We start from the raw sequence: 22,425 nt of genomic DNA, 5'->3' as shown, positions 1-22,425 counted from the left end.
GATAAAGAAAGTAAAAATGAAATGAAACAATAAAAACAAATTGCTTTTATTAGAGCTGCTCTGCTAATGTGTCTCTTCATGTAAATGTAATTTGGCAGCAAGAATAAAAAAAGCTGAATGCTATTATACCCCTCTAGCCCACACCTGGCATTAGGCATGGTGCCAATAGGTTCATGCTGATCTGCTCCAGCAACACTTCTCTACAGGGACTAGACAAGCTGTGTGTGTGCATTTATTTGCACATCTGTGTCAGCAATGGGTGCAACTGAAAGTATCTAAATGCATTCATTAGAAGGGGTGTCCACAAACATTTGGGCCAGACTGCAGCCACACAAACTGGGGTCAGTCAAATAGACAGTAAAATAGTTCCTGCAGCAACAGACTGCTGCAAAGTCCATTGTCCGAGTGTTGCACACACACACACACACACACACACACACAGGGTAAAAGAAAGACACAGAAGGACCTTAGTCTCACACTTTCTAGGAAAAAAACACCTTTAACAATACACGACTTGTTGTCAAGGCAACGGACGCCAACGTGAAAAGAACGAGCCCTGTGATTGGCCGCTGTCTCTCCACGCGCCTCTTTGCTCTTTAATGCTCTGTTGTGATCTGGCCGCTTTATCCTGGAAAGCTCAAGCTGTTTAACTATGAAGGACAGGATCCGCTGAACTGCAGCGTTTCTACCCACCCTGTGTCCGCTGCATTGGAACGGTAATGATACTGTAATCTCCCTCTTCGCGATTTCCAACTTACCAACTTTCCTAACCGATTTTCTGAGCTGAAATGTGGCGGAGACGAGAGTCACGGAGTTCAGCTTAGCGAAGCCTGCCATGTGCGGCTGCCAGCACTGGCTAAACCTATAGCTGTAAGTATTAACTAGAAAACGGGCTATTAGTAAGTACAGAACTGGGTATTATCTAGTAAGTAGATAACGTTATGAATTAATAAACAGTGAGCGGGCTTATAGTGAGTATTATTACGTTGAGTTTACTATAGCTAGCTATAGCTAGTAATGTGAAGCTTGCTTGGCTGTATCCCAAATCGCTCCCTGATCCCTATGCAGTGATTTGCACAGGTCATGAAATAAAGGCTTCTACACCAAAGCGCATTATATAAAAATCACAGCTGCTGCCACACGGGTCTAATGGACGGGTAGTGCTCTATCTAGGTTATGGCATTTAATCCTAACCTAACCTAAGTTGTAACGAGTAGGTGAGCTATTTAATATCGACTTCAAAATGAAAGTATTATTTATTTATTTATTTTTAAACAAATATTTTTATTTATTTTATTTTTTTTAATTATTGTTGCAAATGCAAAATACGACGCATCAACTTTTAGCCATGGTTTAAGAAACGACCATAATAAATAATATAGCTATATAATAAATTCAATATACTCCAAGTATATACATGTACAATATATGATTCCATCTATTTTTAATCCGTTTAAAAACAGCGAAATATTGGCAGTGCTGTCAGTAACGTTACAGAGCCAAACGGGACGTTTAACGTCTAACCAGCACGTGTTTGTCGCCGTCGCCATGACAACTAGTGCGCAGCTTGTGTTGTGCTGACCTGCTGTGTGTGTCCAGCTCGCGGAATAAGTAGCCATTAAGTCGACTTGTCCAGCTGAGTACCCCCCTAACTCTGGTCTGGTAACCTGTGCGGTTGTTGCTGCGTGTCCCCCTCACCCCTTCATTTAGCTACACGCTGCAGACCTCAGCTGGCACTAGCTCTAGCTAACCAGCTAGCTAGCTAGCTTACTGAGTGGAAGTAGAAACACGTTTGGTATAAAATATTAGGTTAGCTGGCTGCTTTGGTAAAGGTAGCTATCTACATTTATCTCTGGTTGAGTAAAACTAGACTACAAAAGTATTTGTAATTAATTATTTGTAATTAATTAATAGAAAACAAACGGGAGTTAGCTAGCTAGATAGACAGATAGCCAGCTAGCTAGTACAGTTGTGGTAGGCTTAGCTAGCTAGATCCCTTAACTTTAGGACAATTCAGCTTTTCTTTGGATATTTTGGGTACAGTTAAAAGCACGTATATGCAGATATGCAGTGCAAGCTAGCTTCATTTATTCATGTAGAAATAAAGATAGACTGCTTTTACACTGCTTTTGTAGTCAGGTGATATTTGTAGTTTTACACATAGTAAACACGCGCGTTTTTCTGTAGATACGTTGAAAAATGACTTGAGAAACTTTCAGGCAGGTGACAAGCCATAACAGGACCTCCAGCAGAGGGAGCCCAAGTACTATTTACCATCAAAGCTGGAGCCTGAAGAGGTAGGGCCAGAGCTTTCAGCACATGGGCAGCGTGCCAAACCTCACACTTCTATACATTCCCTACTTCAGCAATACACGGTTGTTTACACCCCCTGTAGACAGGTAGTGTCCCGTGTGGTAGTGTGGAGTTTTGATTCAGAAGGTGATAAAGGTCATGAGTCAGCCAAGCAGCACTAGACGTAGATGTGTCCAACATTAAACAGACGTCTGACTACATTAGAATTACGTGTTGTGTGGCCATTAGCACTGAAAGGTTTAGTAGGTGTTGGTGTGTTACATCAAGATGATGCTGGCATGTGATATTTTGGATTTTGGGCATGTTGGATGTTGGATTAGTGAGATCCAGATGTTGGGTTATCATCACCGTACCTCACCCTCAACTCTCATCCCAACTCAGGGATGTAGAGCACAACCATCATTCTAGAGAACACAGCTCCACTGTCCACAGCTCAATGCTGGGAGCATAATATCCCTCTAGCCCATACCTGGTAGTGTGTGTGTATGTGTGTGTGTGTGTGTGTGTGTGTGTGTGAATTTGCGCATCTGTGGCATTTAAATGAATGTGAGAAAGAGGTTAAATTTGACCTAATACTGAAATTCGGATTCACATCGATACCCAATGTCGTGCAGGCCTTACGTTTAAACAACAAAATAATTACATTTACATTTATGGCTTTTAGCAGACACTCTTATCCAGAACAATTTTCAAAAGTGCTTTACTGTTTTCTCAGAAGATATCCTTAGCTAGTTTGTATCTACTAAGATCCAAAAGATACCTCTAAGCTTAGACAATACTAAACACAAAAGTCAGTATGGAGACCACAATACTCCACACTACACTTCGCTCAAGTACTCTTGGAAGAGGTGGGTCTTCAGTCGGCGTTTAAAGGCAAGTTTGTTCCACCACTTTGGTGCCAGGACAGAAAAAAGCCTGGACGCTTGTCTTCCGTGGATCTTAAAGGATGGCGGGTCAAGCCGAGCCATACTTAAAACTTGAGGAGCTCTTGGTAGTGATCGGCTTTTGACCAATGTTGTGGATGTATACACTGTCAGCAAAAAAAGGAATTATAAGGGAGCAAGAAAGCTTTTGTGACTTTTCCTGAACCATTTTTGGTAAATAAAACTTCTTTAAGGGATTTATGCAGCAGCTTTTTCATCATAGAGGACCAATCAAAGAACTGTCTGATTCTTTAAGTTGACACAGTCCGTACATTACCATTGGCTTCACTAAAGAAGCCTCCAATAACCACATCTTAGGGGGTAGCTAAACATTAATACTAATTCTAGACTTCTAGAATTAGTAACATGTTCCACTTCATAATCCATCGTACTCTATATCTTTTTCTATCCTCTGATCAAGAACAGTGAATCAGGCCAGTCTCCACAGGCCAATGGTGAGGCACAACAGATCCAGCTGAGCTCTGAGGCTGAGCACAACCAGGACCTGCAGGCTCTCCTTGAGCAGCTGAAGAGTGAAAGGAGCCTGCTAGACAGACAGGTTCAGCACCTGTATCTCATTGGTAAGAAGCTCAGGGACCAGACAGCTCCTTTACAACAGAAGATAGTGTTAGAAAAGTATTAGACAAGACTGAGTCAAGACTGAGATGTGGAACGCATTGAGAGCGAGTCAAGACCAAGACTCACGTAGTAGTTGAGTTCAAATCCAGGCCGAGACAAGAAACAAAAGACCTGACGTTTACATTATTAATACACAGTAGACAGCATGTTCCTCAAGAATTTCCTCAGGGCTCATGATGTTGTTGCTGTATAGGTAAAGGTATAGAGATTTATAGTTTCTTCCCCCAATTTTCATCTAAATTTAGTTATTTCTAATTCCCATCCACTAGTTAGGACTTCCCTATCGCATGCGGATAGCCAGTAGGGGTGAATGCTAGCAGGTGCTTCCTTCAACTCTAATGAAACCAGGCAATCTTTTCAAACTGCTGCAAATGCAGCAAATGCAACATAGGACAACTCAGCACACTTGGAGGAGAGCACTGACTGCCAGTTCTGTTAGTGCTAGTGATGGTTGAGAGTCAATTCAACCCATTCAGACAAAAGTGTAGACAAGTATGGCTTTGGCATCTTTTAAAGAGACATCAGTGCTTTCCAAAGCCTTAGACAGTGGGTGTATTGTAGTATTACTGCTGTTAGTTAATTGCAGATCATTGACTGCGCTGCTCTATTGACTGTAGAAAATCAATGTTAATTGGTATCTGTTCATTGCAATACACACTTAATTTAGCCACTACACTATAAAGTTGCCAATATATTCCTTATTTGTTAGTGAAATTTTATCTGTTCCCAAACAACACTAGCACCAGATCTAGCGTAGTAGCTGTAGTTGATGTTTAAAGATGTTTACTACTCCTCCTATTCAGAAATTGAACCCTCTGTGGATGGTGTGAAGACACATCTGGACTTTACTTTAGAGGACGAGAGGGAGAACCACAGGCCCGAGGCTGAGAGGATGAAGAGCATGCTGAGATCCCGCAGATCAGGCAGCCCCACCAGGGCAAACTCTACCAGCCGCAGCCCCACTAGACAGACACCTGTGAAGGTACCAATAAATTAACATAACAGATGGTTTACACAAAGGTTATTGCAGGTGATTTATATATTTTTATTTACATTTGTATGTGTAAGTAGAACATATTTTGTTCCGATTGACTTGGACAAAAAATATAGTGTGAACAGTCTTATTTTGTCATTGTCCTATAAACTACAAGCTTTCTATAACTGCAGATCAGTTTTTTCATGGTGGGGCAAATGTGACCCACAGTTCTTGCAGAATATCTTCAGGTCAACCGCTTTCGATAACATGTGGCTCAATGAGTGGAGTGGTTTGGGTGATCAGATTTGTCTGGGGTGCATTTACACTTCTATTTTAATGCGGCTTGGCCTTATCCAGATATACCCCTGATACTCAAGATGCATAAAGTGACCTGATGTAAACAGAGTCTAAGATCACAGCCTAATCACTGGACACTCTCCTGCAGGATTTTCTGTTAGATGGCAGAATGCATGGTTTAGTCAAAAATGGCCCAGGTCTTGCTGCACACCATCACACTACCATCACCATGTTTGACAGCTAGTATAATATTCTTATTGCAGAATTCTGACTCATCAGTCCACATAATGTTATTGGAAAAGGTTTTGGGTCATCATGAATGCTAAACTCTCTGTCTGAGTTAAGCAAGGCCTGTAGCTCCTTAGATGTTTTTACAGATTGTTTTGTCAGTTCCTTGGTGAATCATCACTTTGTCCTTAGAGGAATGTTGGTAGGCTGACCACTTATGGGGAGTAAGTGCTCCACCTTTCCAAGTGTTATCTCTAACTGTGGTTCATTGAAACCTTGACTTTGCAACTCTTTCTAGGGGGATCTCTGTAATAGGGGTGGTAATAAAGCCTGGTTAGTGTCTAAGTGTCTAGTTTACTTGATCCCCATTAACTGAATTCGGTTAACTGGTTCATTAAAGGGCCGGTTGGTGCTGGAGTTTCAATAAAACCTAAAACCTGTACTAACAGGTTTTATTTCTCTTACATGAAGTTTTGTTTGAAGATATAAAAGGTGTTATTACAAACTTCTGTTACCAGAGAATAGCCCCACCAGTTTCTACAGACTCCCTGTAGTTACTGAATAATACACCTTAGTGTGTAACAAGCCTTGCTGCATTAAGGGGTTAACACACTGTCCTTCTTGTATGGTGGTCTGAGCAGCAGGACAAGCTAATGTCTCGGTTTCTGTGTATGTGTGTCTTTTTCTTTTTGCAAGGGGGGCACATATGACTCAGAGCTAATGAGGGTCTTAAGGGAGAGGGATGAGCTACAGAACATGCTGGACAAATATGAGCGCCACCTATCTGAGGTTCAGGCCAACATCCGAGTGCTCACCGCCGACCGGGACAAGACCAGAATGCACTACCAGCAGGTAAGAGCAATTTTCTTGGATCTACTATCCAGTCTCTCTTAGGCTAACTGGGTACACACTGAGAGTCCATCACTCAGCCCGGTACAGTGAGTATCTGTCCCATATATATATATATATATCCCATAAATAATTGTCATTTTAAGAGCAGGGGATACAATTCTGTACATTGTAATATATTGCAATACTGTGAGCAAGGCAATATGCCATGTTTTTTTGCTATCGGTGCGTCTCTACCGTCTGCAGGCTCAGGAGGAGATAGCGGACTTGCGGCGCATGGTGATGAAGTCAAAGACGTCTCGAGGACCCAAAAGCAGTGTGACGGCTCAGAGCATCCTCAAACGTGTGGAGGCAGAGAGAGACGAGGCTGTGACTGACCTGCACCGCATGACCACTGAAAGAGACAGCCTGAGAGAGCGACTGAAGGTAACACACAGACTTGGTGTAGGACGTAGAGAGGACATAATCACTGAATAAAACATCTATGACGTGCTCTAAACTAGCCTGTTACTGAATAAAATAACGGCAGTGTTAAATATCACACAGTGTGCCAAATCGTTCCAAGAGCCTTTGAAGCTCAAATAAACACATTTGCAGTTAGGAGGATCTCTCCAGTGTAATTGTTTTTAAAAAGTCATGCATATGTGTGTGCTGCATGATGTAGGCATATGTGTATTTAGATGATGCAAGTATGGAAACTCACTTATGTAATAGCCGCCATCTAAAAACAATAAGGAGGTGAATCATCTCCCGGTAGGGAATATTAAGAGTACTGTATCTGAAGAGACGGTAAGCTTTTCATAGTCATACTGTACGTGTGTGAGGCCTTTCCAATCTCGAATGTTTTTCTGTGTGTGTGTTGTGTCAGATCTCTCAGGAGACAGCAATAAGTGAGCGAGCTCACCTGGAGCAGAGGGTGGAAGACCTGCAAAATGCTGTACTGACAGTAAGACCTTATTAAGATCATCAAACATCTCACTCCAGACTCAAGATACGAGCGTACACTGATTGTCTCAGTGTAAACAAAATCCCATATCTCCATACTCAAAAAGAAGTGTCATCTTAAGACCCACGTTTGCAGTTTTTCATGAAGATTCTGACAGATCAGTTTTTCATCATTTGGGATTTGTTTGGGATTTACAAAACCCGTGTGATCCATCATCATAAGAGCATAGCCGCGAACAGTTCTGAGGTTTACAAACACATCCCGAATCTGCCGTAGATTTTATTGTTAGGACTTTTCTCAAGAACAAATCTAAGGCAATTCTTAGGAAGATACTGCGGAATGAGGCCTGTGGTTCTTTGTGGAAGCAAATGTCGTTCTTCTGAGGCATCACTCAAAGCACCATGAATTTTAGGAGTGTAACACACTGTACTTGACCAATTAGGTATAAAACCATTGTATACAAAATTACAGGAAATTCTAACACAAAGTTAGAAGAAAATTTTTTTGGAGGTGGGCGTGGCCAAATGAGGTGAATAAGGACTTTACCAAAAAATAAAACCTGCTTCGTCCCTTTTACATTTAAGATACAGCACCAGTAGGGGGCTTTCCTTGTCTACAAATGGGGAAATGTAAAAAAAATGAAGGACGTTTTGCTGTGGAGCTACCTGGCTTATGTAGCTAACAAGAAATGACGAGCATCATGTAATCTGCATTATGATCACATTTGAACACATTTACCTTAAATTGCATCAAGTCAGGTAATCTCAGGTCAAAAAAAAAATCTCAAACAGACTTGACAAAATACAGTAGTAATAAAGTAATGAACAGTAGTTATAGCTTGTGTTTGGTCTGTACTTTTGTACATTTTTATAAATAACTATTTTATATAAACTCAAAAAGCAAAGTTTATTTGAGAGTACATAATGTATGCAGATTGCAAAGTGCTTATTAATTGGATATAAACTTTTATTAGTTGTTAGCTCGTTAGCTCGTTGAGATAAGGGGAAGCTGTTGCCACCATCAAGGTTTACAGCTATACCTATATCTATTGCCCTTATGACTGATTTAAGAGTGTTTACATTCAGAGGCAGGACTAGTGTGTGTGACCGTGAGGTAAAGCCATGGTGCGTGTGCCCGCAGCTGGAGCAGGAACGAGGGGAGCAGAAGAGCAGGCAGTCTCAGATGAGGGAGGCGATGATGGGGCTGGAGGAGGAGGTGCACACACTGGGCAGAAAACTGACTACCAGCGAAGACGAACTCGGACGCCTCAAGAACGAATGCACCATGTTAAGGTTTGCTACCTCATCCTCAACTCCCCAACTCATACAAAAAGTATCATCATTCCAGAGACCACAATTTTACAGTTCCACAGCTCAATACTGGGGGGTTCATACCCCTCTAGACCACGTCTGACATTAGGCACAGTGCCCATGGTTTGAAGTTTATCTGCTCCAGAGATCTCCATTCTATTGGTGGTGCTTCTCTACAGGGAATAGACAAGCTGTATACGTGTGCATTTGCACACCTGTGTCAGCATGGGTGTAGCCTAAAGTAGCTGAATGCATTCATTGGAAGGGGTGTTTACAATACCCTTGATTTTGGAAGAGGCAATGAATGAGCAGGTGTCCTAATACTTTTGTCAATAAATTAGCATTAGGTTTCTAGCACTTATCAAATGATTCTGAATATTTTCTAGGAATGAAACATTACAGTGTATTGTATTATACTGAATTGTGTCATGCCTACTATGTTAGCCGGTGGCTAACTGTGTTAGCTTGGGACTTTTTAAATGCTCTAATAAACAGAAAATGAAAACATTTTCATTCATGCCTTTATTTTTGCCACATTGAAAAATGTATCAAGCCAAGCCATCACCATATCATATCAAATCAATTTATGCATTTTGTGAATCTATACACCTACAGTTTTTACTGAATAATATTTTGTATGATGAATAATTAAATAACAAGCTTGTGATTTAAGGGATCAAACGTACAGATAAGGAACAGGCTTGTTATATGGAGATATACTGAGTCATGTTTTGTGACATATGATGCTTCAGATATTGAACTTGTGTCTTTGACTGTGTCTTTGACGACAGGTTGTCCAGCACTCATGCAGAGAGTGCTCTGAGTGAAACTCAGCGGCGGTTGACTAGCAGGCTGGGAGAGCTACAAACGGCCCAGGAGAGAAACAAACAGCTGGACGAGAGGAACGGTGAGTTTTTACACCAGTGTTTCATCAGGCTCAAAAAATTATGTTTTCCATTTAGCTGCATCAGGTTACATTTACATCAACCATCAGAATGTGGGGGGGATTATATCAGTGATTGTTGGTGCAAAGTAATCCGAATGGGCCAATCAAGAAACATAAACATCTAGTGAGTAACAGTTCAACTGACTTGAGCACTTTGGTGTAGAGAGAGGTCAACAGAGAATGGCCAGACTGGTTTGAGCTGACAGAGAGGCTACAGTAACTCTTTACAATTTCTGTTCTGAGCTGAAATGCATCTCAGAATGCACAACACTTAGTACCTTAAGGCGGATGCTCTACAACAGCAGTAGAAGATTATGTCAGGTTCCACTTCACTCAGACAGGAACAGAAAGCTGAGGCTGCAGTGAGCACAGGCTCACCAAAACTGGACAGTTGAAGACAGATGAATTTAGATTTCTCAAGGCACACAGATGGAAGGGACTGTTAATAACGAATCATTGCTTAAATGACTCAGTCTATTGAGTTCTGTTGCTGACCATGTACATAACCACAATTTACACATCTTCTTCCTGCATGAGAATGTCACAAAGGTTTAATGTACCTGACAGTAAGTTTACTGCATAGTTACTACATAGTTACTACATAGTTCCTGGCTAAAAGTGGAGGATGGCTCCAGTACAAATCAGTGGGTTCAGGTAACTCGTGGCAACCTGATGACAGCTCACTTTACTGATTATTCAAAAAGTATGCAAAGAATATGTAATTATTAAGATTACATTATTGTAAACTGAGATATTTTTTAAAGGACTGCAATTGAGATTATTAGAACAATCTTACAACACTGTTGCACTTGTATGTGTGTGTTTGTAGATGTGTTGCTGCAGGAAATAACTGGTCTCAAAGAAGAGTTAAGTGCATTGCAGGCCACTGTTTCTGAACTAGATCAGAACAAACACAGTCTTCAGGAACAGCTGGAGAGGAAGAATGACCTTCTCTGCTCTACTAACAAACAACTGGACGACAAGGTAAGCACACACACAGACACACACCGATCTTTTTTACACATGCAGATTCAAAAAAATAAACATAAAAAAGCCCTTCTTTCTATTTTATCACTGTTTTTACAGGAAAACACCATCCATACTCTAAAGATACATATTGAAGACCTTGAGACCACCATACAGTGAGTGACTGCTTCTGCTAAATAAGTGAAATAATGCTCTAAATGTTAAAATGCCAGTATGACATGAGTGCACTTTGTAAGCTCACTGTTGTTGTATTTTTTTTTGGAATCTGACAGAATCTTATCTTCACCATCGAGGTATAGGGTAATTACAGGGGTCTTCTTATGTTAGCTTTGATGCTCAGGAAGTCTTTGGACTCACCCTTGTTGGACCCACTATGTTGACTGTCTAAAGAACTGTCACAGTCAACACAGATTATGAACTCCTCAACATTTAAAACAATGCTGACAGAAATCTGCTTGATATTTTAATATCCAATAATGATTGATATTGCAGTTACTGGTAACTTTTTTTTTGTCGTGTTCAATGATTGAGTAATTTTCAAAACTGGCAATATGTGAGTGTGATTGTTTTTTTATTATTATTATTATTTATGACCGATTTGCCCTTCTTGGATGAATCCAAAAATGCTCCTGATGCAAAACTCCATGATTTGAGAATCCTAGAATTCTTATATAAACAGTTGTAGTATGTACATTTTTGGTTAGAAAACTATAGATCTAAGTTGTGTTTCTGTAAAAGAAAAGTCTATAGACTTGCTGGATGTATAACGTATATATCATCACTGTTACCTTGTGTCTTCAAAATGGCAACTGTCCCTTGAAAGTCAGTTTAAAAAATACATTTTCAAAGTCATTTTAGAGCTTAAGTCCATTCATTTTTGTGACAAAAAGCAAAAAACATCAAAAAATGAGATACAAGGTGTTTGTGTGATATATACAAATAAATCTGTGTTCATAGAATAGTAACATTTGTAGTGTTTAGTCAGTTAACCTCACCATTCTCCAGAGTAAAGTTAACTTCAACAAAAGTGAATTCAAGTCAGTTAAAGGCTCTGTATGCGATTCTGGAAAACAACTGGTGATATTTGAACTCAGCAGCAAAACAAACACATCCCTCATTCGGAAGCTCTGCCTGCCAATGTCATGCACTGTGTGAGTTAACGTACTGTTGCTACAATTGCTGCTGCTAAGCAAACCAGTTGTGATCCATCACAAACATTTGCAAATGAGACAAAATAATACTGAGCTAATTTTTACAGGAAAGCTAACTAACTATGAGGAAACATTTGCTTAATTGTATTTTTAAAAATGGAAATATATATATATATATATATATATATATATATATATATATATATATATATATATATATATATATATTTAAAAGTATACAGTGCCTTTTATCTCAGTTAATGAGCTGTTAATGAGAGTTAATGTAATACTGGTGAGATTGCGTGTGTGTCTGCTAGTGTTAATGACTCAGTACCATTCAAAAGCAATGACATAACAGACATGAAATTGTGCTGTAAGCAAAAAAATCAAGCTTTTATTTGAGATTATTCAGTGTTTGTTGGATTATGTGTTTTTCAGTTGATTCTGAAAAGCAAAGGGATCAGAGTGGCTCAGTGGCATGCTAACTGCCCAGCAATTCAGACAGACATGTCTAAGCTTTTGACTGCTGCTGAATGTAAATAAACTATACTAATAATGAAATATTTTAAGCTAAAACTGAGAATAACATTGAAGCATCATATCTCCAGAGCAGCGAAGGAGATAGGGGTCAGCAGGGAGCGAGATCTAGACGTTCTGAGGAGGAAGCTGCTGGACTCAGGAGACGAGATAGCCTCTGTACTAAAGGTCAAAGACGCAATGCAGCGAGAGAACACACAGCTCAGAGAGGAGCTGGACCGGACACGGCTGGACAATCAGGTCAGAGAACAGTATCAGCCAAAGGTTTGGAAACACCTGATTGAACGGACTGTTTTCGTAATGATCTTCCTCATTTCTTTAATGGATGAGTAGTGAGTTGGGGCAGGATGAACTGTGCCCATGGGACGCTTAACACCATGATCCTTCCCTGCCGTACCCCAACCTTAACTTCAAACCAAACGCTAATCCCAACCCAAACCCAGATGATCTGTATATAGGCAACTGGGCCAGAACATCTCCGAAACATCAGGCAGGTCTTGTGGGGTTTTTCTGGTATGCAGTGGTAAGTATCTACCCAATGTGATCCAAGAAAGGCCAACCTCTGAACTGACACCAGGGTCATGGGCACCTAGGGCCCATTGATGCGATCCATGAAGGGCCCACCTCACAACTTACATGACTGCTTGTAGTGTCTTGGTGCCAGATACCACAGGATGCCTTCAGAGGTCTTGTAGAGCCCATGCCTTAAAAGGGCAGCTCTGTAGTGATGGCACAGTATTAGGCGGCAGTGCTAATGTTATGGCTGGTCAGTGTATGTGGGACACATTGTACAAAGCTAATATGTTACGTTTCGTCTTCTACTTCTCTGCGACTCAGTCTCTGCAGCTTAAACTGGACGAGGAAGTTCACGAAGTAGAGGACTTGCAGAGGAAAGTAGAGAACTATGTGACTGACATTGCCCGTATTGAAGACATGCTGTCCTCCAAGGTATAATTAGTTTGGATTTGTCCCATTATTTCATGTGCATGTTAAGATTTAACTGTTTTGTCCATATTCTGTTTCAAATGTAGGTGTCACAATTGGGTATTATGGGTAATTACATTATGACGGTAAGGTCACATGTTAACAGTTAAAGTAGAAGTTACCATATCATAATATAATATCATAACTGTAATTGCTAGTATTTTGTTTGTGGTAGTGTTGGTGAATTATAGAATGTCTCTGGTGTGTGTGTGTGTGTTCGTACATGTGTGTTTAAAAGAGCACCATAGTGAGTTATAAAGAATTATTCATATAGCATTGCTTCTATATATTTTTCTAATGTAGCTGTTGTGCTTCACCTCAACTGAATTGTGGAAATTTGGAAAAGATTGCCGTATATCTCCTTATACTGAGGAAAACATAGTAATTAGTATGAAATAATAATCTTAGTTCAAGTATCTAAGAATAACCCCTAAGATGTTTTTTTTTTTTATAAGATTGTGAACAACTGTAACTGTAGTAGTGTGTGTGTTGAGCAGGAGCGGGAGTGCAAGGAGCTGCAAGAGTGCCGCCGGCGCGTATGCGTACAGTCTGAGAACTGGGAGGATCAGGCCCGGCAGGCAGAAAGCAACGTCAGTGAACTACAGTTGCAGCTCCGCACCTCAGACTCAGAGAAGCGCAGACTTAAAGACAGGGTGGAGAGCCTGGAGAGCAGCCTGCAGGAGGTGGGGAAATAGAACATGTTTGAAACCAACAATGGCAGCATTAACCCTGATTAACTGGATTAATCTGCTCAGATCCAGTTAATTATTGCCTCTATGTGTGACTTATGACTACACTCATTTAAAGGAATACTTCAGCAAAAAAAAAACATAGTTTCCCCTCAGATTGTAGATCAGTGGCTCTCAACCCTGGTCCTGAAGAACCCCCTGCCTTGTATATCGTAGTGCTTACCCTGCTCCTAACTCACCTAATCTACCTTCTCAGCTAATTGACAAGTCTTTCTGAGCTGAAGGTAGTTTGTTACAGCAGGGAACCACTCAAATGTGCAGGGCAGGGGGTTCTCCAGGACCAGGGTTGGGAACCATTGATGTAGATAATCAAATAAGACATTTTTGGAGAACATTATAGAGAGCACTCTATGTTTGATGGGTTTAAAAGGGCCATACAGGCTACTGTACACAGTGGCCAATATTCTCTCTCTTTCTCTTTCTGGAAGTCTCTCAGTGCTGAGCGGAGCTGCAGTACTGATCTGTCACAGCTGAAGGAAGAGTTGCGGCGGGCGCAGGACGAGCGTTCAGACACACACCGTGACCTAGAGAAGACCCGTGAGCTCTGTGTCAAACTGGACACCAGCAAAGAGGTGGTGTGTACTGCAGCTATCAGTAAACACCAGTGCTTACAGGAATCACATGCATGTAACTGTGGTTGTATGCTATATGAACAAAAGTATTAGGACACCTGCAAGCTTGATAAGCATTGTTGTAAGGATTTGATTGCATTCAGCGATTGCAAAAGCATTAGTGAGGTCAGGATGTTGGACGATCACCACCCCACTTCATTTCCAGTTCCAAGGCTTTATACCCTGCTAGCCCATGCCTGGCATTAGGCAATTTGCCAATAAGTTTGTGATTATTTTGCTTCTATTGGCAATAAATCTCTACAGGGACTAGACAAGCTGTGTGTGTGCATTTGCACATCTGCGTGGGCAATGAGTGCAACCTAAAGGAACTGAATGCATTCATTACAAGGGTGCCCACAAACATTTGGGATTACACCACTCTCATAGAGGTTACAATACTTTTCGAATTTCTGGCCTTTCCTGGACCTGGAATTCCTGGATTTCTTTTTCGCAAGTGTGTCTGTGATGCATTTTTGTGTGTGTATATATATGGTAGATTCATCAGGAGCTAGAGGCATGCCGTTCTGAGCTGGAACTTTTGAGGAAGCAGCTGGTGAGTGAACGAGCATCAACGCGCAGTCTGGAGGCCATGCTGACCAGCACGAGGGAAAAAGAACTGCAGAGACACCTCAGTTCTCAGGAGAGACTCACTGAGATCCAGCTGCTCAGAGACAAGCTCACCATGGCCGACAGCAAGGCGTGAGTGCACACACATACACACATTGACAGGTATACAAATGCTTAGAGAGAAACTCACCACAGCCAGCTGTTGCCCCACCACTGTTAAAAATCAAGGTGCATCAAATGGTTCTAAGAGCGATGCCATAAAGGAAGCGCTTTCGGTTCCATGAAGAACTATGTTTGTGTTAGAGATGTGAGAAGGTTCTCCACACCCTTTTAGACCTTTAAATATTTTTTTGTTTGTTTTTGTTCTGTTGTTCTGTTCTCAGGAGCACTCAGAGCAGGGAGGTGGCTCAGTTAAGGACTCGGTCAGCACAGCTGGAGACTGAACTGGAGGCCACCAGGAGGCAGCTCTCCACTGAGCGCTTTGAGAGGTGAGAGAACCCATTAAAGCCTCTCTGTAACGGTCTGGGTGTGGTCCTAATATTCTAATGAACATGTATCACTGACAACACCCTCTATCACTGGCAATTTTTTTATGTTACCATGTCAAGGCACACAGCCTTGAGATAGAGAAGCTGCATTTTTTTTATTTTTACTTTAAATTGCGCTTTTGAAGTTTACTGAAGTTTTATCTTTTAACCAGAGTTTAACAGAGTTACCAGCCCATATATGGGTACAACCTCGAGCCATGACCGGGGGAGCAGCTGCCCCGCATGCTTCACATGTGTTAAGTCTTTACCCTCCTAGTTGCTAGTGCTAGGGGGTGGGCTAATTGGTGAGTAATTTGGAAAAGAAATAGAATAGAAAGAAAGAAAAAGGGGGAAATTCAACAACTAATTATATAAAAAAATATGAATAATCATAATAAATAAGAGTCATAGTCATTATAGTAATTATGCCTCTCAGGTGGTCACAAAACATGAGTTCTGTGTTACAATTTCTTAGATTAAATGCAAGCGTTTTAATTTTCAAAATAACAGTTGACACCCATATTATTTCTCTCTCTCTTTGTTTCAGAGAGCGGGCAGCACAGGAGTTACGCAGACTGGGCCTCTCTTCATCACTCCGTTCTCCTCTCCTCTCCTCCACACTATGCTCCTCCTCTCCGTCCCGACACTCCCTCAGCCCTCACAGGTCTTGGTCCCCCGAGCGCTCCATCCACACCTCACCAGACCACCTGCCGCCTGAACGCTCACCCGAGAGGTACACGCAGGTTACGCTAGCATTGAAGGAATAGTTCAATACAACTTCACGACTCTATCAATATTATATTGGGCTCAGATTTTCAGATTACACTCGCCAACCGGTGAGTGGGCAAAAGTGGCTCAGGGCGATTCCCATATTATACTCAGCTACCGAAGAGTTGGCAAAAGCGTCTCAGGCCGATTCCTTTAGCATATTCGGCAACTGGACAGTTGGCAAAAGCATCTCAGGCCAATTCCCATATTATACTTGACAACCGGGCAGTTGGCAAAAGTGGCTCGGGAAAATTTCTATGGTATCCTTGGCAACCAGACACTTGGCAAGGCGCATTTTATAATGTACTCTGTGACCGGAGTGTTGGCAAAAACGACTGGGGCCTATTCCCATATATGCTGACATGGCCTAGGTGTGCATTTACAGGTTTGGGTCCTAAATTGTAAATAGGGAGTAAATTCAGTCACAGCCAATATGTTTACATTTGTTAAAAAGGTGTCCTATGGGTGTCCAATGGGTGTCCTAATGTTTCACAACTGTATGCAGGAGGCTCACCAGTCTCTCTATTGTTTTGTTTATGTCAGCACAACACATTTAATACATGCTGGATCTGTGCACATGCTTTTAGAATGTGTGTGCATAAGTAAGTGATCTGCATAAGTAATTTTGAAATCTTCTTCTACAGGAGTGTGATGTTCAGAGAGTATGACTAAGCAGACCTGGATGGGGCTGGATTCTCTGCTTTAGAGACGCACATCAAATGTCCTGTGACGCCACTGGCCTCCTGCTGCATTAAATAAACCAGTTTATGTGTTATCACTCTCATCTTTGTCTATGAAACTTAATTTAGTGTTCTTAAATGATAAATACGGTTGATTCACTTAAATGGTGCTACACTTTTACACAATGTTTATTTAATGTGGAATTAATTTTGTATGTATGCAAACAAATGTATTTCTTTTGTTTGATTAAAACATCAACACCATGAAAACATTTGCAACTGTATGTTTTTTCTGCATTTATTAGAAGCATAGTTTGACTCCAGGGTAAATATTGTTGCTTTCACAAAAAAAAACAAAAAAAACATTTATCTTCAAGTAGCAGCTTTACAAGAGGAGGAAAAAACCTTCTTAACGTTCAATGGAAGTTAATGTTAAAAGATTTCTTCGTGAAATTCTGACACAATGTAAAAAACGCACCTCCTGTCAGATTCTGTGTTAGGTGATGGAAGGTGTTCATTATGGAGGTTAACTGGTCCTGGTGCTTCGCTCCCTTATGGCATCAATAGCCTATGGGGCACCACTGTTATATTATTGAGAGGCACTCAATGTACTCAATGGGCTCCCCACGAAGTTTGCAGTTTCAAGATGCTGTCACCCTCACCCTCTGTCACAGTCATATCAGAATATTATAAACTGTATCCGGGACATAACAGATGCCACATGACAGGGTTTGAAGCATGTGTAGATAAGCGAGCACACCAGTCAGTTGTAGCAGAGTGCAAAACGATCGTCTTGGGAAAAGGACGTGATTTGACTGATGTCCAAAAGGGCATGATGATGGGTGAAGGATGGTAGAGCCACCATAGGTGTCCCATTTTACTGTGCAGATTGGAGATACAAAACATGCGTGTTGTGTTGATGTGATGGGACCAGGTAAAGTCACCAGATTGCTGCCAACAACTTCATCTCTGTAGGTTGTCTGCATCTCTCCATCTCCATATCAAGTCAATTTTGGTGGTATTAGGTCAGATTTGTGCTTGGCTACACAGCAATGTGTAAACAGGGAGCACAGGATAGGGCTAGGCACACATTCCTTTAGGAGCAACTGCACTGAAAGTCTGTGGAGAAGAAGCTTCCTACTTTCACCATTTAGGGGTCTGCCTGTCAGGAAATACAGCATCTAGTTAGAGACTTGGGTATTTAGACCTACATCTGTGAGCTTTGAGATGAGTCCGGCAGGGATGATTAAAGGTAAGGTGCATGGATCTGTACAGCGAAATGTGTCCACCGCATTTAACCCATCTGTGGTAGTGAACACACACACTAGTGAACTAGGGGCAGTGATCAGCCAACTCCAGCGCCCGGGGAGCAAAGAGGGTAAAGGGCCCAACAGTGGGCCCAACAGTGGGTCCAACAGTGGCAGCTTGCCAAGCCCGGGAATCGAACCCACAACCCTGTTATCCATAACCCGGCGCTCCACCACTGCCCAGCATTAGGTTTATGTTTATGCTGAAGGTCAATGGTATGGGTGGTGGTCATTCAGGCAGGTGATGGATGGCAGGTTGCTTGGGAACGGGAACAACAGTAGCTAGTTCTCTTAAAGCAGCATTAAGTGTTTATTAATTATCCAACTATCCACAAGTTATATTTTATATTTATTTTTTACGTTTTCAGCTAAATGTGTTTATTTCTGTAGTCATTATTAATCAGACTGATAAACACTTTCACTGCCTTTAGACCACCCGCTTGGAGACCGTGACTCTGAGGGGGCGGAGCTACGTGCCGTTTTCCAAGGCAGGCTTTTGGACCAATGACATTGCAAAAAGTTTTAGGGGGGCGTGGCCCAAGGTCGCGCGCACATACACCGCACACAGCGTTCTCGCGCACCTGCTGGTGTTAACGGCTGACGGGCCTCGCTTCTCTTCCTCAGGTAAGACGGAGCTTTTCATGGATGTACTGTTTATAGGGTGTACTGTATGTAGGTATACGGCCATTAAATACACTTTCATACGAGTCTTAGGACGAGTGATATCGGCAGTGAGCTCTGAGAAAGCTGAGACACTCTTATAAAGACTACACAGACTACAGACTACAGACTACACAGCGCTGTGGACTCCGGAGCTCCCCCGGCTGAGGCGTGGCTGAAGCACCAGAGGGTGCCCGTATGGTCGTATGGTCGTATGCTCGTATGGTCGTATGGTCGTATGCTCGTATGGTCGTATGGTCGTATGCTCGTATGCTCGTATGGCAGTGTGCTAAACTGTGAACTAATGGTAAATACTATGAAATATTACCTGTTATATTTACATGATAAAGCTGAACATCGTTTTTCTGAAGTAACGATAAAATGGCCTGTGGGAGAAACTGCTGCTAACAGGAAAGAGGCTTGCTTCTGGAAAGATGAGAAAGCTCCTCAGATCAGGGCTTATCTGTGTTATTTCCTATGTAGAAGTCTTTAACTTTGACCCTTTAAATCTCAGATATATTTATCTTGCATCTCTTACTTCACTGCTTTGCATGTTAGTTTAGGCTTCAGGCTTAAACTTTGTGAGGGACAGTGGTCTATACAGGCCCTCTTTGACCCCATAGGCCCTGTTTTTAAGCCCATCCACACTTATAATCACATTAACTAACATTACTGTCATAATTAACATCAGTTTCATAGACCCCACAATAGAACCCTGTGGGACTCCACAAGATAGGCTAAACCTAGTGGTTCCTAGCTAAGTAATTCTCAGAAGTTGATGTGTTAGGGAGGGTGAAACAATACGTGTTTCTTTAACAAAGTTGTTCTTTATTTCCAGAATGTCCTTTTTGGCTTATTCAAAACGCGCGCGAGAGAGAGAGAGAGAGAGAAGTGTGGATAAACAAATGACTTTGCTGAGCTGAGCTGACGATGCAAATGCAAACGTGGTCCGCAGCTGGGACCTGGGAGCACCTCTCAGAGCGCACTGTGGCTTACGATTGGCATGCATATCTCCACCAAACATTATATAGGATGATTTGTAGGAGAACTACGGAACTAATGGAGGCTGTGTGTGGTAGGACCTCAAAAGAGCAGTGTCTCCCAGAACTAGAAACCCTTTCAATGGGCAAAAATCCCCCAAACAAGAATGGAAAGACTGACCATGTTTACTGTCACTGAATTCAGCTCAAACTAATATTCAGCCTAAGTTTCTTAGTAATACACTCTTGACAATGAAGGTGATTCGGTGGTTCTTTCAGCATTGTACTGTTATTAATGAAACCAAAGGTGCTTCCTCTCTGGCATCACTCACAAAAGCATATGGATCATTGTTAAGAGTGTATGTCTGAGGTTTAAGGACTTAAACAGGTATTTTACATCTGATCTCACTTGTTATATATATATATATATATATATATATATATATATATATATACATAATCACAGAGTATGATTAAATGAAATCTGTGTCCAGCAAGTCGTCCTCAGATTTTGACTGCGGTTTTGCCATTCAAAGTAGGCTAAGCCCCGGACATTGACCTCTTCCCCGAAAGCGTAGTATGAAGATTCCTCTGCAGAGAGAATGGCTGGAATCAGCTTTAAATCTGTATGCAGTTGAAACAGAACCACGTTGATTTGGAAGATAGGAGGGGCGTGGAGGAGCCTGTCTGAGAACAAGGCCACCTTCAGAAGCTAAAAATAAAGACGTCTAAAGTCAGTCCAACAGTGGAGCGAGGCCACAAGCGCTCTGAGCAGGTTGAGTTAGCACCAGCTCAAATAACCTATTCAAGATTTGTAGGTAGGTAGAGTTGGGCAATGTGACAATATTTTATTGTGTCGTGATAAATTTAGTGGTCGTGTATAAATGTATATTGTCAGTGCTTAATAAACACTGATGAACTGCACCAATTGCCAACAGTGTAATTAGAATAGTTTAACTGTCACTGTAAAAATCACTGTATTCAGTACAGGAGAGTATCTGAATAATAGTGTTTAAGAATCTGATGTATTTAGTCTGTGATTACATGTATTGTGCTAAATGTTATGTATCGTGAAAAATGGCTTTCAGTATTGTGATATAGTATTTTTACCATATCGGCCAGCCCTATACCGAGGTTGGACAAACTTGCACCTAACAAGAAACTACAGCACACAACAGATTTAGATTTATTAAATTCAATGGAATCATAACATTACATGTTCAACAACATCAGATGTTTAGATTTGACATGTATCCCAAATCAAATGATGTATTTATTGAACCGTTTTATTTCTCTTTATTGCTAAAATGACATCCTACTTGGAGGCCCTCACCAATTACACTCTCGCTATACCTATCTATATGCAAGAATGAATTAATACGCCATTCATGTTTAATACTTCAACCATGAACATTTTAATAAATGTCAGTGGACACATGAAAAGACAATAATTGTCTGTAAACATGAGAGCTAGAGCCTAAATGACTATATTATGCAGCACGTTATGAAGTAATTTATTTTGTCTAGCTTGTTTGGAAGCAGTTTCACCAATTATGATCTCCATTTTTTTGCTAATATTATGATATCCAATATCAATACCCTGTCGCTGTATTATTGAAGCTAGCTACAAGATCTTCCACCTTTAAAAAAAACTGAATTGAAAAAGCCCAAAAATAGAAAAGATTTTAAGAAATAGATTTTTACGCTGTGACGACGTGGAACAATTAGGATATTGGAACAAGTTTTTTTGAATAATTATAATTATATTATAATAATTATATAATAATTATAATAATTACATATCAAACCATAAACCACATGATTCTGGTATCAGTTAGCATAAGTGGCCAGTGACTTGGGAAACAACTGCCCCTACGGTTTGTCTTATCATGACACACAGCCTTTTAAAGGTTGCTTTCGACATTCTGAAATGGCGAATCCAAAGCTGGTCTAAAAAATAGCTCTTCAGTGCATTTGCACTTTGACATGTATGGTTAGCCTTCATTAGGGTGGGCCACTGCTCATCCTGCCTGCCGTCTCCGAACTGCAAACATTACAGCCATAAACAGACTGCAGATGATTCTGGTAAACGCAGACATATTAATATCTGCATTTTGCCTGTTTTGTGTAGTGGATGGAAACTTCGGCAAATTTCAGTCATTGCACATAGCATTTGGAAACCCGGCTATTATTATCTATTTAACTAGATAGCAATTAGAACTGAGCTATAAATACTAAAACAGCTGATATTAGTAATCGTTATACTTCATAAAAGAAGAGTCATGAAAGAACTGAAGTTTGAGAGAAGGAACATGCCTGAAGCCCCTCTTCCTCTCAAATTTAACGTCATATAAATATCTACTTTCCGGGGCGACGAAGTTTCAGCACCTCACCAACACCCCTTCTCCTCCATTTAACTCAGTGAAGTCTCTCAGTTCTAGCTCCATTCATTGTACAGGCATTTGGCCTTCTATCTAAAAGCAGAAGGCA

At 41.1% G+C, this 22,425-nt stretch overlaps 2 protein-coding genes across 6 annotated transcripts in view; both read left to right on the top strand.

Moving 5' to 3' along the window:
• Positions 1-623: 623 nt before the first annotated feature.
• Positions 624-17,203, top strand: tsga10 (testis specific, 10). 5 transcript variants are annotated; one of them, XM_072657070.1, is made up of 19 exons: positions 624-716; positions 3,663-3,817; positions 4,679-4,857; positions 6,073-6,228; positions 6,472-6,651; positions 7,094-7,171; positions 8,312-8,463; positions 9,273-9,388; positions 10,257-10,411; positions 10,514-10,569; positions 10,687-10,707; positions 12,174-12,342; positions 12,940-13,050; positions 13,584-13,769; positions 14,264-14,410; positions 14,943-15,145; positions 15,397-15,501; positions 16,088-16,273; positions 16,953-17,203. In XM_072657070.1, the coding sequence occupies exons 3-19, from the start codon at positions 4,768-4,770 to the stop codon at positions 16,978-16,980; spliced, it is 2,139 nt and encodes a 712-aa protein (XP_072513171.1). In that variant the 5' UTR covers positions 624-716; positions 3,663-3,817; positions 4,679-4,767; the 3' UTR covers positions 16,981-17,203. The 5 variants fall into 5 exon arrangements, with proteins under 5 accessions (XP_072513171.1, XP_072513170.1, XP_072513174.1 ...); XM_072657069.1 differs by lacking the exon at positions 624-716 and adding an exon at positions 732-870 and having other exon boundaries at positions 3,658-3,817; XM_072657072.1 differs by lacking the exon at positions 624-716 and adding an exon at positions 2,244-2,297 and having other exon boundaries at positions 3,658-3,817.
• Positions 17,204-18,831: 1,628 nt separating this feature from the next.
• The window catches only part of cracdlb (cracd like b), a 29,041-nt gene continuing 25,447 nt past the window's right edge, over positions 18,832-22,425 (top strand). The window contains exon 1 of the mRNA XM_072657049.1: positions 18,832-18,919. The gene's annotated coding sequence lies outside the window, so the exon portion shown is untranslated. The remainder of the gene's footprint in view (positions 18,920-22,425) is intronic.

The sequence above is a fragment of the Salminus brasiliensis genome, chromosome 15, assembly GCF_030463535.1.
Source record: "Salminus brasiliensis chromosome 15, fSalBra1.hap2, whole genome shotgun sequence".
Lineage (NCBI taxonomy): Eukaryota > Metazoa > Chordata > Actinopteri > Characiformes > Bryconidae > Salminus > Salminus brasiliensis.
The sequence above is the reverse complement of the archived record's forward strand: the minus strand, read 5'-3'. Positions and strand labels throughout refer to the sequence as shown.